The 15,486-nt window shown below is 43.7% G+C and overlaps 1 protein-coding gene across 1 annotated transcript in view; it reads left to right on the top strand.

Annotated features, from left to right (window-relative positions):
* The window catches only part of LOC109881721 (fibroblast growth factor 7-like), a 46,408-nt gene extending 31,632 nt beyond the window's left edge, over nt 1-14,776 (top strand). The window contains exons 3-4 of the mRNA XM_031815145.1: nt 14,043-14,149; nt 14,495-14,776. Of these exons, the coding sequence (XP_031671005.1) occupies nt 14,043-14,149; nt 14,495-14,710 (323 nt within the window). The 3' untranslated portion in view covers nt 14,711-14,776. The remainder of the gene's footprint in view (nt 1-14,042; nt 14,150-14,494) is intronic.
* Nucleotides 14,777-15,486: the final 710 nt, after the last annotated feature.

Here is a 15,486-nt window from a genome sequence, read left to right as displayed (position 1 = left end):
AAACAGAGCAATAGGATGAAAGTTGTTTGACCAACATCTGAGCTAAATACTGTACAACCCAAGTATGTAGAAGAAATTCCTTCTTTATTTCAGGATGATACAAGTTCACAACTTTGTTGACAAATGTCTAAAAAGATTTGTCCCTTCCTTAAATAGCTGTGTGGTGTGTTTTGATTTGATTCATGTCAAACCGCGGTAGAGCTGACAATGCAACAAAAAGTCTGTCTCTGCTGGTTTGTCATGATGTGTATTCCTGTTGGATCAGACTCTGATGTTCCTCAGTCAGAGCTTCATTACATCCTTAATAAGCAAAACAGTGTGGATCCAACCTGGATCCAGGGAAGACAGAATTAGAATAGGGATCACACACAACAAGTTGACTTAGCTGGGGGCTGGCTGGGTTGGGCCAGGGAGGGAGCAGGGAAATCTGTTCAAATGTATGTGTGAGAGTGTGTGCACCACTCCGTCTCCCTGCCTCCACTAAACACTGTCTGAGACAGAGCAGTAATAGAGTGGTGTATCAACTAGCTCTCAGCTGCTTTATAGCTCTGAGCTGCTTTACAGCTCTGAGCTGCTTTACAGCTCTCAGCTGCTTTATAGCTCTCAGCTGCTTTATAGCTCTTAACTCAGCTGCTTTATAGCTCTTAGCTGCTTTATAGCTCTCAGCTGCTTTATAGCTCTCAGCTGCTTTATAGCTCTTAACTCAGCTGCTTTATAGCTCTCAGCTGCTTTATAGCTCTCAGCTGCTTTATAGCTCTCAGCTGCTTTATAGCTCTCAGCTGCTTTATAGCTCTCAGCTGCTTTATAGCTCTTAACTCAGCTGCTTTATAGCTCTCAGCTGCTTTATAGCTCTCAGCTGCTTTATAGCTCTCAGCTGCTTTATAGCTCTTAACTCAGCTGCTTTATAGCTCTCAGCTGCTTTATAGCTCTCAGCTGCTTTATAGCTCTCAGCTGCTTTATAGCTCTCAGCTGCTTATAGCTCTTAACTCAGCTGCTTTATAGCTCTCAGCTGCTTTATAGCTCTCAGCTGCTTTATAGCTCTCAGCTGCTTTATAGCTCTCAGCTGCTTTATAGCTCTCAGCTGCTTTAGAGCTCTTAACTCAGCTGCTTTATAGCTCTCAGCTGCTTTATAGCTCTTAACTCAGCTGCTTTATAGCTCTTAGCTGCTTTATAGCTCTCAGCTGCTTTATAGCTCTCAGCTGCTTTATAGCTCTCAGCTGCTTTATAGCTCTTAACTCAGCTGCTTTATAGCTCTCAGCTGTTTTACAGCTCTCAGCTGCTTTATAGCTCTTAACTCAGCTGCTTTATAGCTCTCAGCTGCTTTATAGCTCTCAACTCAGCTGCTTTATAGCTCTCAGCTGCTTTATAGCTCTCAGCTGCTTTATAGCTCTCAGCTGCTTTATAGCTCTCAGCTGCTTTATAGCTCTTAACTCAGCTGTTTTATAGCTCTCAGCTGCTTTATAGCTCTCAGCTGCTTTATAGCTCTCAGCTGCTTTATAGCTCTCAGCTGCTTTATAGCTCTTAACTCAGCTGTTTTATAGCTCTCAGCTGCTTTATAGCTCTCAGCTGCTTTATAGCTCTTAACTCAGCTGTTTTATAGCTCTCAGCTGTTTTATAGCTCTCAGCTGCTTTATAGCTCTTAGCTGCTTTATAGCTCTTAACTCAGCTGTTTTATAGCTCTTAACTCAGCTGTTTTATAGCTCTTAACTCAGCTGTTTTATAGCTCTTAACTCAGCTGCTTTATAGCTCTCAGCTACTTTATAGCTCTCAGCTGCTTTATAGCTCTCAGCTGCTTTATAGCTCTCAGCTGCTTTATAGCTCTCAGCTGCTTTATAGCTCTCAGCTGCTTTATAGCTCTTAACTCAGCTGTTTTATAGCTCTCAGCTGCTTTATAGCTCTTAACTCAGCTGTTTTATAGCTCTCAGCTGTTTTATAGCTCTCAGCTGTTTTATAGCTCTCAGCTGTTTTATAGCTCTCAGCTGCTTTATAGCTCTTAGCTGCTTTATAGCTCTTAACTCAGCTGTTTTATAGCTCTTAACTCAGCTGTTTTATAGCTCTTAACTCAGCTGTTTTATAGCTCTTAACTCAGCTGCTTTATAGCTCTCAGCTACTTTATAGCTCTCAGCTCTGTGTTTCTGTGACAAAGTACTCTGTCTGCTAGCCGAAAGTCAGCCCCAGCACGCTACCTCTCATCCTATAACTTCAGCATAGCCACAGTACAATACCTTTCATCATATAACTACAGCCTAGCCCCAGTCTTCCCTTTAGAGATATTAACCAGTGAGGACTGGATCATCTCCTGCTTCCCATGGGAGATATTAACCAGTGAGGACTGGATCATCTCCTGCTTCACATGGGAGATATTAACCAGTGAGGACTGGATCATCTCCTGCTTCACATGGGAGATATTAACCAGTGAGGACTGGATTGAGAAGAAGGGATTGAGAAACATTTGTGCAACTACATCCTTCCCACAACTGTACCATTGGCTTCAATACATGATTCAAGATTTACCCAAAATGTTTAGTAAAGTTTCTCACATTAGGGTTTGGCCGTGGTCTAGCTCTCTGAGTCTGACTGTTACCGCGGCTCTCTCTCTCCCACTCCATCCCCCTCTCCCTCTCCACTCCACTGCAGTTCTATCTCCCTGACATTGAGATATTGGCATCAATTTTGATCTGACAAATAGCTGTGGCTCAAAGAGCTCAGCACTTAATCTGAGTGTCCATGAAGCTGCTACACACACATCAAAGCATGACAACTGCCTGTCTGTTGCTCTGTGTCTGTCTGCCTGTCAGTTGCTCTGTCTGTCTGTCTGTTGCTCTGTGTATGTCTGTCTGCTGCTCTGTGCCTGCCTGTCTGCCTGCCTGCCTGTCTGTCTGTCTGTTGCTCTGTGTCTGTCTGTCTGTCTGTCTGTCTGTTGCTCTGTGTCTGTCTGTATGTCTGTTGCTCTGTGTCTGTATGTCTGTCTGTTGCTCTGTGTCTGTCTGCCTGTCTGTTGCTCTCTGTCTGTCTGTCTGTCTGTCTGCCTGTCAGTTGCTTTGTATCTGTATGTCTGTATTTTGCTCTGTGTCTGTCTGTTGCTCTGTGTCTGTCTGTCTGGCTGTCTGTTGCACTGTGTCTGTATGTCTGTCTGTTGCTCTGTGTCTGTCTGCCTGTCTGTTGCTCTCTGTCTGGCTGTCTGTCTGTTGCTCTGTGTCTGTCTGTCTGTCTGTTGCTCTGTGTCTGTCTGCCTGCCTGCCTGTTGCTCTGTGTCTGTCTGTCTGGCTGTCTGTTGCTCTGTGTCTGTCTGCCTGTCTGTTGCTCTCTGTCTGTCTGTCTGTCTGTCTGTTGCTCTCTGTCTGTCGCTCTGTGTCTGCCTGTCTGTCTGTCTGTCTGTCTGTTGCTCTGTGTCTGTCTGCCTGCCTGCCTGTTGCTCTGTGTCTGTCTGTCTGCCTGTCGCTCTGTGTCGTTCTGTCTGTCTGTAGCTCGGTGTCTGTCTGTGTCACTCTGTCTGTCACTTTGTGTGTCTCCTGCTCTGTGTCTTTCTATCTGTCTGTGCACATCTGTTTATTTTTTCATATAACCTTTATTTAACTAGGCAAGTCAGTTAAGAACAAATTCTTATTTACAATGACGGCCTACGAAAAGGCAAAAGGCCTCCTGCGGGGACGGGGGCTGGGATTAAAAATAAAATATAGAACAACACACACATCATGACAAGAGAGACAACACTACATAAAGAGAGACCTAAGACAACAACATAGCAAGGCAGAAACACATAACACAGCATGGTAGCAACATAACATGGTAGCAGCACAAAACATGGTACAAACATTATTGGGCACAGACAACAGCACAAAGGGCAAGAAGGTAGAGACAACAATACATCACCTAAAGCAGCCACAACTGTCAGTAAGAGTGTCCATGATGGAGTCTTTGAATGAATAGATTGAGATAAAACTGTCCAGTTTGAGTGTTTGTTGCAGCTCGTTCCAGTCGCTAGCTGCAGTGAACTGAAAGGACGAGCGACCCAGGGATGTGTGTGCTTTCGGGACCTTTAACAGAATGTGACTGGCAGAACGGGTGTTGTATGTGGAGGATGAGGCTTCAGTAGATAACTCTGGGGGGGGGGTTTATAAATAAGCATCAACCAGTGGGTCTTGCTATGGGTTTACAGAGATGACCAGTTTACAGAGGAGTATAGAGTGCAGTGATGTGTCCTATAAGGAGCAGTGGTGGCAAATCTGATGGCCGAATGGTAAAGAACATCTAGCCACTCGAGAGCACCCTTAATTAGGGCTGAGATCCTGCTAACGGGATCAATATGACAACAGCCAGTGAAAGTGCAGGGCGCCAAATTCAAAACAACAGAAATCCCATAATTAAAATTCCTCAAGCATAGAAGTATTTCACACCATTTTACACTTCTTGTTAATCCCACCACAGTGTCTGATTTCAAAAAGGACGGTGAAGCACCACAAATGATTATGTTAGGTCAGAGCCAAGTCACACAAAAACACAGCCATTTTTCCAGCCAAAGAGAGGAGTCACAAAAAGCAGAAATATAGATCAAATGTATCACTAACCTTTGATGATCTTCATCAGATGACACTCATAGGACATCATGTTACACAATACATGTATGTTTTGTTCGATAAAGTGCATATTTATATCCAAAAATCTCAGTTTACATTGGCGCGTTACGTTCAGTAATGTTTTGCTTCCAAAACATCTGGTGATTTTGCAGAGAGCCACATAAATTTACAGAAATACTCATAATAAACATTGATAAAAGATACAACCGTTATTCACAGAATTAAAGATATACTTCTCCTTAATGCAACCGCTGTGTCAGATTTCAAAAAAACTTTACGAAAAAAGCAAACCATGCAATAATCTGAGTACGGCACTCAGACAACAAATCAAGCCAAACAGATATCCGCCATGTTGGAGTCAACAGAAGTCAGAAATAGCATTATAAATATTAACTTACCTTTGATGATCTTCATCAGAATGCACTCCCAGGAATCCCAGTTCCACAATTAAAGTTTGATTGGTTCGATAAAGTTAATCTTTATGTCCTTTTTGTTAGCGCGTTCAGCCCAGTAATCCAAATTCATGACGCACGAGCAGACGAAAAGTCAAAAAGTTCCGTTAAAGTCTGTAGAAACATGTCAAACTAATTCAATCTTTAGGATGTTTTTAACATAAATCTTCAATAATGTTCCAACCTGAGAATTTCTTTGTCTTCAGAAATGCAATGTAACTCAAGCTAACTCTCACGTGGACGCGCGTCACGAGCTCATGGCCTTCTGCCAGACCACTGACTCATTCAGCTCCCATTCCCCCCTCCTTCACAGTAGAAGCATCAAACAAGGTTCTAAAGACTGTTGACATCTAGTGGAAGCCTTGGGAAGTGCAATTTAACCCCATAGACACTGTGTATTCGATAGGCCAAGAGTTGAAAAACTACAAACCTCAGATTTCCCACTTCCTGGTTGGATTTTTCTCAGGTTTTAGCCTGCCATATGAGTTCTATTATACTCACAGAAATCATTCAAACAGTTTTAGAAACTTCAGAGTGTTTTCTATTCAAATCTAATAAGAATATGCAGCTATTAGCAACTGGGACTGAGTAGCAGGCAGTTTACTCTGGGCATGCTTTTCATCCAAACATGAAAATGCTGCCCCCTATCCCAAACAGGTTAAGGGGTAGAGAAAACTTGGACACTAAGAAAGCTTTGTTGTAGAACAGAAAGCTTTGTTGTTAACACAAAATCTGGGGAGGGGCCAGCTGAGTATCAGCTGCATTTAAATGGATGAGAGAGCTTTCTACTGCCTGAGCTATGTTGTTGATGTAAATTGAGAAGAGCATGGTGCCTAGGATTGAGCCTTGAGGTACTCCCTTGGTGACAGGCAGTGGCTGATACAGCAGATTTTCTGACTTTAATAACTGAACTCTTTGAGAGAGGTAGTTAGCAAACCAGGCTAACCAGGTCAGAGACACCAATACTCCTTAGCCGGCCCACAAGAATGGAATGGTCTACCATATCAAAAGCTTTGGCCAAGTCAATAAAAATAACAGCACAACATTGCTTAGAATAAAAGGCAATGGTGACATCATTGAGGACCTTTAAGGTTGCAGTGACACATCTATAACCTGAGCGGAAACCAGTTTGCATACCAGAGAGAATACCAGTCAGTCAAGAAAGCCAGTCAGTTGATTATTGACAAGTTTTTCCAACACTTTTGATAAACAGGGAAAAATAGAAATAGGCCTATAACAGTTAGGATCAGCTTGATCTCCCCCTTTAAATAAAGGACGGAGCGTGGCTGCCTTCCAAGCAATGGGAACCTCCCCAGAGAGGAGAGACATGTTAAAAAGGTTGGATATAGGCTTGGTGATGATAGGGGCAGCAACCTTAAAGAAGAAAGGGTCTAAACCATCTCAGCCAGATGGTTATTTGGGGTCAAGTTTCAGGAGCTCCTTTAGCACCTTGGGCTCAGTGACTGCCTGCAGGGAGAAACTGAGGGAGAAGCATCTGGGATACTCACATTAGAAGGGGTGGAAGACTAGGAAATGTTGCACGGGCAAGGAGGCATGGCTGAGTCAAATAGGAATCCTGACTTAATGAAGTGGTGATTAAAGAGCTCAGCCATGTGCTTCTTGTCAGTAACAACCACATCATTAACTTTAAGGGACATGGGCAGCTGTGAGGAGGAGGATTTATTCTCCAGGTCTTTAACCGTTTTCCAGAACTTCTTGGGGCTAGACCCACATAGAGAGAACTGCTCCTTAAAGTAACTAACTTTGGCCTTCCGGATAACCTGAGTGTACTTATTTCTCATTTGCCTGAACGAGAGCCAGTCAGTATAAGGGCACAAGGTGAGACCCAGTTGCAGACATAGGAGGCAGATGGTTTGAGTCTTTGATATTTTTAGTAATCCAAAAGGGGTAGGGAAGAGAATGGTCGTGGACAAGCAAAAGGTCCAAACCAGTTCAGAGTCCAGGCGGTACAGCATGGCAGGCAGGCTCAAGGTCAGGGTGGGCAGAATGATCAGGCAGGTGGGTACAGAGTCCAGGCGGTACAGCATGGCAGGCAGGCTCAAGGTCAGGGTGGGCAGAATGATCAGGCAGGTGGGTACAGAGTCCAGGCGGTACAGCATGGCAGGCAGGCTCAAGGTCAGGGCGGGCAGAATGATCAGGCAGGTGGGTACAGAGTCCAGGCGGTACAGCGTGGCAGGCAGGCTCAAAGGTCAGGGCGGGCAGAATGATCAGGCAGGTGGGTACAGAGTCCAGAAAACAGGCAAGGGTCAAAACCGGGAGGACTAGCAAAAGAGAATAGCACCGGAAAAACACTCTGGTTGAATTGGAACATAAGACACCTGGAAGGGGTGGAGACAAGCACAAGACAGGTGAAACAGATCAGAGTGTGACAGCCAGCCTGAGTATGCGTGTGCCAAGCCTTTCGCCAAATGCAATTCTTAAGGTGGAGTAACTCTGCAAGATCACGGTCGAACCAGGGGCTGAACCTGTTCTTAATTCTCATTTTCTTTATGGGGGTGTGTTTGTTGACAATACCACTGAAAATATTAAAAAAGAAGGTCCTAGCGTCTTCGACAGAGGGGATCAAGCGGATTCTACACCATTTTACAGAGGTCAGTTCATGAAGAAAGGTTTGCTCATTAAAGTTTTTTAGCAAGTGTCTTTGACAAATCAGGACATGTTGTTTCACTGAGCAGCCATTACGAACACAGGCTGTAAAACAGTGATCACTAAGGTCATTAAAGAAAACACCAGACTGATATTTAGCAGGATTATTTGTGAGGATAACATCAAGAAGAGTAGCCTTTTCTGGGTGTTTGGAGTCATACCTTGTGGGATTGGTAATAATCTGAGAAAGATTTAGGGAGTCCCATTGATTTAGGACTTGGTCAGGTGGTTTAAGTATGTCCCATTTTAGGTCAGGAGGACAAATTCAGATTTAGTGTAAGGGGCCAGGAGAGATCTTAGGGCAGGTAGGGTACAGACCGGTGTTGATGGAGGACGATAGCACCAAGCAACAGTCAACAAAGAGCTATTTGAAAGTTTAATACTTAAAACCAGCAAATCAAATAGTTTGGGGACAGACTTGGTGGAGACAACCGAGCACTGAAGGTGTTCCTTGGTAAAGATTGCCACTCCCCCAACTTTGGAAGATCTGTCTCTCCCAAAAAGGCTATAAACAGAAAGGTTAACATCAGTATTCAAAACACTCTTTTTTAACCACATCTCAGTAATGACCAACACATCTGGATTGGAGCTGTGAACCCACACTTTCAATTGATCCATTTTAGATAATAAGCTTCTAGTGTTAACGTGCAGAAAACCCAGGCTGTTACGAGAGCAGAAATCAGTGATGAAGATATCAGAGCACAAGTCAGAATTGGGGCTAGCAACTGTAGATGTCATCAACAGTAATACAATCAAGGCACGGCATAGGACAGGGAGAGCTCTGCAGTGCTGATTTATGACATCTTTAAGACAATTTTTTTAAATATATAATGACTTGTAAGTTCAGAGTCATTCGCCCCTACAGTGCCTGTGTGCTGGGAAAAAAAAGTTACCAGACAGGGGGAGACAACATGGCAGACGGGGAACAGATCACCAGGTGGAATCCAAGCAGCAGTGCAGCAGGCAACGGGAGTAGGTGTCACACCCGCTTGGGAGAAGCTTTTATTTCTCTTATTTTTTATTTTCAAGGCCTCTGGGTTTGGGTGGGGTAGCCTTTCGAAGCCTTTGAGACATTTGATTGGCTCAAAGGCTCAGACACATCTCGCTTCACACGTCACTGATAATTGAAGTTTCTCTTTGTCCTAGCAAGCTTGGTAGCTTTCAGTCCTTATAAAGTAAAATATATAATTTAAATGTATTTGTCTTCTTGGCTTTTGAAAGTAAAAAATAGCTTCAGAGAGAATTACTCACTGAGTTCCAGGTTGGATGGTATTTTCAGGTTTCTGTTTGTTTCCCAGAGCATTTGCTGTATAGTTTGGTAATAATAATCCTTTGGTGTAGGAAGCATTCCAGGTAATTCTGTCCAAAATCAGGTTGTAGGGTTGGAGTTTTGATTTGGAGTGAAGGTTATGTTGTTTAGGGTAGCATCCTGTAACTGTCCCTGCCAACATACTGAAAACGTGGGAGCTCAGCTGCCTATGACCCCTCTCTCTCTCTCTCTCTCTCTCTCTCTCTCTCTCTCTCTTTACATGGTTATTAAAATGTCACGCCTGGGTAAGCCTCCACGAAACACAGCCCATTTTAAGTGTTTCTAAAATTTCCTATGAGAAAAATGAATGGAGGAAAAATTATTGGAACCATTTCCCTGTTTGACAGCTAGGTTTTATGGGTATTATGACACCTCCACTGTGGGGCTCTATTGGTTCCTTAAAACTTATTTGGGATAGGGGGCAGTATTTTCACGTTCGGATGAAAAGCGTGCCCAAAGTAAACTGCCTGTTTCTCAGGCCCAGAAGCTAGAATATGCATATAATTGGTAGATTTAGATAGAAAACACTCTAAAGTTTGTGAGTATAACAGAATTGATATGACAGGCAAAACCCAGAGGACCCCCCCAAAAAAAAACATTCAGCTTACCACTATTTTCAATGGCTAGTACTATAATTATAAGCCCAAGTCCTCCCAAATTGCAGTTCCTAGGGTTTCCACTAGATGTCAACAGTCTTTAGAAAGAGTTTCAGGCTAGTTTTTGGAAAAATGATCCAGAAATGGTCGTTTTTCTAGGTGGATCCCATTTTGTCTGTAGTGTTTCCAAGCGCGTGGAAGAAAGCGCGTTCTTTCTTATTTATCTCCGGTAATGAACATACTATACTCCTTCTTAAATTGTATAGTTTATTTGCGTATTAGGATACCTATGGTTTGATTATAAACGTTGTTTGACTTGTTTTGTAAAAGTTTATTAGTAACGTTTGGGATTCATTTTGTATGCATTTTGATGGAGGGAAACTGGATGTATTATTGACTGAAGCGTGCCAGCTAAACTGAGTTTTTATGGATATAAAGAAGGACATTATCGAACAAAAGGACCATTTGTGATGTAACTGGGACCTTTTGGAGTGCATACAGAAGAAGATCATCAAAGGTCAGGCATATTTCTGACTTTCATGTCGCACCTGCCTGGTTGAAATGTTTTTCATGTGTTGGTATGCGGGGCGCTGTCCTCAGATAATCGCATGGTTTGCTTTCGCCATAAAGCCTTTTTGAAATCTGACACGGCGGCTGGATTAACAACAAGTTAAGCTTTATTTTGATGTAATTACACTTGTGATTTTATGAAAGTTAAATATTTATAGTCATTTAATTTGAATTTGGTGCTCTGCAATTTCACCGGATGTTGTCGAGGTGTCCCGTTAGTGGCACGCCTTTCCCAAACTTAATGATGCTTGGTCATCTGTGATCATTATCTCTGAGATAGATGAACCAGAAGAGAGAGAGTTTTTGATAAACACAATGTCACTTTGAGAGTTATATTACTGTTGTCTGGGCCTGACACACACACACGCACGCACACACGCACGCGCACGCACACACACACACACACACACACAGAGATGTTGCTCTGGAACCACTCACTCGCTATCACAACTGTTTTATTAACATATTAGTCCTGCGTTGGACCTGACAGCATATGTTTTGCTACGATATATACTAGACACCATCTGATGTTCGTCATGTTTAATGAACCAGTAAATTGGAAAATTAATTGTTATGCCCCCTTTTCAAAAGAAAAACACTATATTATTGTAGCTTTTTACTCCTGTAATAAAACATCAAACGTATGCATGTGTACAAAAATGAAGTATTGTTATAGCTAGGCATCGATCTAGTATCTCAGGGAAATGAGCTGATTGCTGTAGCATCTATCCAAGTTCTTTGTGTAAATACAGACATGAAAAATGATGAAGGTTTAGAAACGTGTGATTTTATGAGATTTGACAGATTGATAAATCTAGTCTACGATTCTCGTCAGTTGTTCGGTTTCACAGAGAAAGAGAGTGTTTTGTTTATCATATACTGTCTATAATATATTTAAATGCGTATTAATTATTGAGATATGTAAAGTTGACTTTAACAATTGAATAGGAGTTAAACAATTTATTTGAATAGTTGTAAATACATCACATCAACTTTATATCTGAGTATCCCGTGAGATATCTAAATGATGTTGTTAATCTCAGCGGTGCTCCACGGACATAAAGCAAACCAACAAGCTAAAAATGTTTTTTTGGAGAGTGAGAGAGAGTGAGAGAGAGAGTTGAGGCATAGGTCTGAAGACTGAGGCTGGGATTGTGGCTGGGGCAGAGGTTGGGGCTGAGGATGGGGCTGGGGTGTAGCGTGCAAAGCGCAGGAGAGTAGGTTGTTTTCAGTCCCGGGGGAGCATGCCTAATCTGCCTCCCATATGTGGCGTGGCATGAAGCTGTGGTTTAGTAATGGCCACCCAGAGAAGAGACAGGAGGGCCTGCCTGTATACATTCAGTACATCCAGAGACCAACCTAACCGCAGACTGATTAACCACTAAGACCTTCCTGTTAGATTTATGAAAATGATCACTAAGAAGAGGAGAGGAACGCTTGACTGGGATTGGCTATTAGGTCTCTATGGTCTCATACCTACTATCTGTCCTGACTGGGACTCTCTGATAGGTCCACTGTGATGGTCCTCGTCATGTGATTATTACACCATTATATATATTTAGATACTGTGGTAGGCTCTTATATCAGTACTGTGATTGATAGGTATATATTGTGGGTATTGATATATTTGACAGTCTTCTGTAGTATTTAGATATTTGTCCTGTGATTGTTGGGTTTATAGGTGCAGTATGTCCTCTGTGATTGTTGGGTTTATAGGTACAGTATGTCCTCTGTGATTGGTGGGTTTATAGGTGCAGTATGTCCTCTGTGATTGTTGGGTTTATAGGTACAGTATGTCCTCTGTGATTGGTGGGTTTATAGGTGCAGTATGTCCTCTGTGATTGTTGGGTTTATAGGTGCAGTATGTCCTCTGTGATTGTTGGGTTTATAGGTACAGTATGTCCTCTGTGATTGGTGGGTTTATAGGTGCAGTATGTCCTCTGTGATTGTTGGGTTTATAGGTGCAGTATGTCCTCTGTGATTGTTGGGTTTATAGGTGCAGTATGTCCTCTGTGATTGGTGGGTTTATAGGTGCAGTATGTCCTCTGTGATTGGTGGGTTTATAGGTGCAGTATGTCCTCTTTGATTGGTGGGTTTATAGGTGCAGTATGTCCTCTGTGATTGTTGCTCAAAGGGTATATACAGTCCCTAGGGAAAGTCTACACACCAAAAATCCCTTTTTAGATTTAATTTTAAGGCAGCAAAATCTGAAAACTGTGCAAGGAGTGTGTAGACTTTCACTCAGCACTGTATACTATATACACTGCTCAAAAAAATAAAGGGAACACTAAAATAACACATCCTAGATCTGAATGAATGAAATATTCTTATTAAATACTTTTTTCTTTAAATAGTTGAATGTGCTGACAACGAAATCACACAAAAATTATCAATGGTAATGAAATGTATCAACCCATGGAGGTCTGGATTTGGAGTCACACTCAAAATTATAGTGGAAAACCACACTACAGGCTGATCCAACTTTGATGTAATGTCCTTAAAACAAGTCCAAATGAGGCTCAGTAGTGTGTGTGGCCTCCACCTGCCTGTATGACCTCCCTACAACACCTGGGCATGCTCCTGATGAGGTGGCGGATGGTCTCCTGAGGGATCTCCTCCCAGACCTGGACTAAAGCATCCACCAACTCCTGGACAGTCTGTGGTGCAACGTGGCGTTGGTGGATGGAGCGAGACATGATGTCCCAGATGTGCTCAATTGGATTCAGGTCTGGGGAACGGGCGGGCCAGTCCATAGAATCAATGCCTTCCTCTTGCAGGAACTGCTGACACACTCCAGCTACATGAGGTCTAGCATTGTCTTGCATTAGGAGGAACCCAGGGCCAACCGCACCAGCATATGGTCTCACAAGGGGTCTGAGGATCTCATCTCGGTACCTAATGGCAGTCAGGCTACCTCTGGCGAGCACATGGAGGGCTGTGCGGCCCCCCAAAGAAATGCCACCCCACACCATGACTGACCCACCGCCAAACCGGTCATGCTGGAGGATGTTGCAGGCAGCAGAACGTTCTCCACGGCGTCTCCAGACTCTGTCACGTCTGTCACATGTGCTCAGTGTGAACCTGCTTTCATCTGTGAAGAGCACAGGGCGCCAGTGGTGAATTTGCCAATCTTGGTGTTCTCTGGCAAATGCCAAACGTCCTGCACGGTGTTGGGCTGTAAGCACAACCCCCACCTGTGGACGTCGGGCCCTCATACCACCCTCATGGAGTCTGTTTCTGACCGTTTGAGCAGACACATGCACATTTGTGGCCTGCTGGAGGTCATTTTGCAGGGCTCTGGCAGTGCTCCTCCTGCTCCTCCTTGCACAAAGGCGGAGGTAGCGGTCCTGCTGCTGGGTTGTTGCCCTCCTACGGCCTCCTCCACGTCTCCTGATGTACTGGCCATGTCTCCTGGTACCGCCTCCATGCTCTGGACACTAGGCTGACAGACACAGCAAACCTTCTTGCCACAGCTCGCATTGATGTGCCATCCTGGATGAGCTGCACTGCCTGAGCCACTTGTGTGGTTGTAGACTCCGTCTCATGCTACCACTAGAGTGATAGCACCGCCAGCATTCAAAAGTGACCAAAACATCAGCCAGGAAGCATAGGAACTGAGAAGTGTTCTGTGGTCACCACCTGCAGAACCACTCCTTTATTGGGGGTGTCTTGCTAATTGCCTATAATTTCCACCTGTTGTCTATTCCATTTGCACAACAGCATGTGAAATGTATTGTCAATCAGTGTTGCTTCCTAAGTGGAAAGTTTGATTTCACAGAAGTGTGATTGACTTGGAGTTACATTTTGTTGTTTAAGTGTTCCCTTTATTTTTTAGAGCAGTGTATATATATCTGCCCTCTGTCTCCTATAGGTATCCTGGAGGTCCGTACGGTGTCCGAGGGAGGAGTGTTAGCTATCAAAGGAGTGAAGAGTCAGTACTATATCTCCATGAACAGGACTGGCCTGCTGCAAGGCAAGGTAATTAACTAAACTACCTTCTCTCTGCTGGACAGGGTTGGAATGCACTGTACTGTACAGTGCCTTGTGTTTTAGGTTATTGTCCTGCTGAAAGATTAATTAATCTCCCAGTGTCTGGTGGAAATCAGACCGAATCAGGTTTTCTTTTATGATTTTGCCCGTTCTTAGCTCCATTCCATTTATTTTTTATCTTGAAAAACTCCCCAGCCCTTAACAATTACAAGCATACCCATAACATGATGCATATATAAATAGAAGAAACATAAGCAAGTAAAAAAAAAAAAAATGTTTATAACCCTCCTCACGCCTAATATCGTCCCATTTTGTGTCCTTATTTATTTACAGAAAATCTACAATGAGAACTGCAACTTCAAGGAGATTTTCCTAGAAAACTACTTCAACGCTTACTCGTCTGTTAAGTCGAGTAGAGACGACAAGGAGATGTTCATTGCTCTGTCTCAAAAGGGCAGACCGCTGAGAGGGAAGAAGACCAGGAGGGAACACATCGCCTCCCACTTCATTCCCATGAAATGCAGAGAGGAGGAGAGGACTGGCGTCTGAGAGAAGGAGACTGAAAAAGGAAGAGGTGACTGGAGCCTGAGAGGAAGAGAGGACTGAAAGAGGAGAGGAGGAGAGGACTGAAAGAGGAGAGGAGGAGAGGACTGAAAAAGGAGAGGAGAGGACTGAAAGAGGAAAGGACTGAAAAAGGAGAGGAGAGGACTGAAAGAGGAGAGGAGAGGACTGAAAGAGGAGAGGAGAGGACTGAAAGAAGAGAGGAGAGGACTGAAAGAGGAGAGGAGAGGACTGAAAGAGGAGAGGAGAGGTCTGAAAGAGGAGAGGACTGAAAGAGGAGAGGAGAGGACTGAAAGAGGAGAGGACTGAAAGAGGAGAGGACTGAAAGAGGATAGGAGAGGTCTGAAAGAGGAGAGGAGAGGACTGAAAGAAGAGAGGAGAGGACTGAAAGAGGAGAGGAGAGGACTGAAAGAGGAGAGGAGAGGACTAGAAGAAGAGAGGAGAGGACTGACAAAGGAGAGGAGAGTTCTGAAAGTGGAGGAGAGGTCTGAAAGAGGAGAGGACTGAAAGAAGAGAGGACTGAAAGAGGAGAGGAGAATAGGACTGAAAGAGGAGGAGAAGACTGAAAGAGGAGAGGAGAATAGAACTGAAAGAGGAGGAGAGCAGGAGAGGACTGAAAGAGGAGAGGAGAGGACTGAAAGAAGAGAGGACTGAAAGAGGAGAGGAGAATAGGACTAAAAGAGGAGAAGACTGAAAGAGGAGAGGACTGAAAGAAGAGAGGACTGAAAGAGGAGAGGAGAATAGAGCTGAAAGAGGAGGAGAGC

Source organism: Oncorhynchus kisutch, linkage group LG3, assembly GCF_002021735.2.
Source record: "Oncorhynchus kisutch isolate 150728-3 linkage group LG3, Okis_V2, whole genome shotgun sequence".
Taxonomy (NCBI): domain Eukaryota; kingdom Metazoa; phylum Chordata; class Actinopteri; order Salmoniformes; family Salmonidae; genus Oncorhynchus; species Oncorhynchus kisutch.
The sequence above is the reverse complement of the archived record's forward strand: the minus strand, read 5'-3'. Positions and strand labels throughout refer to the sequence as shown.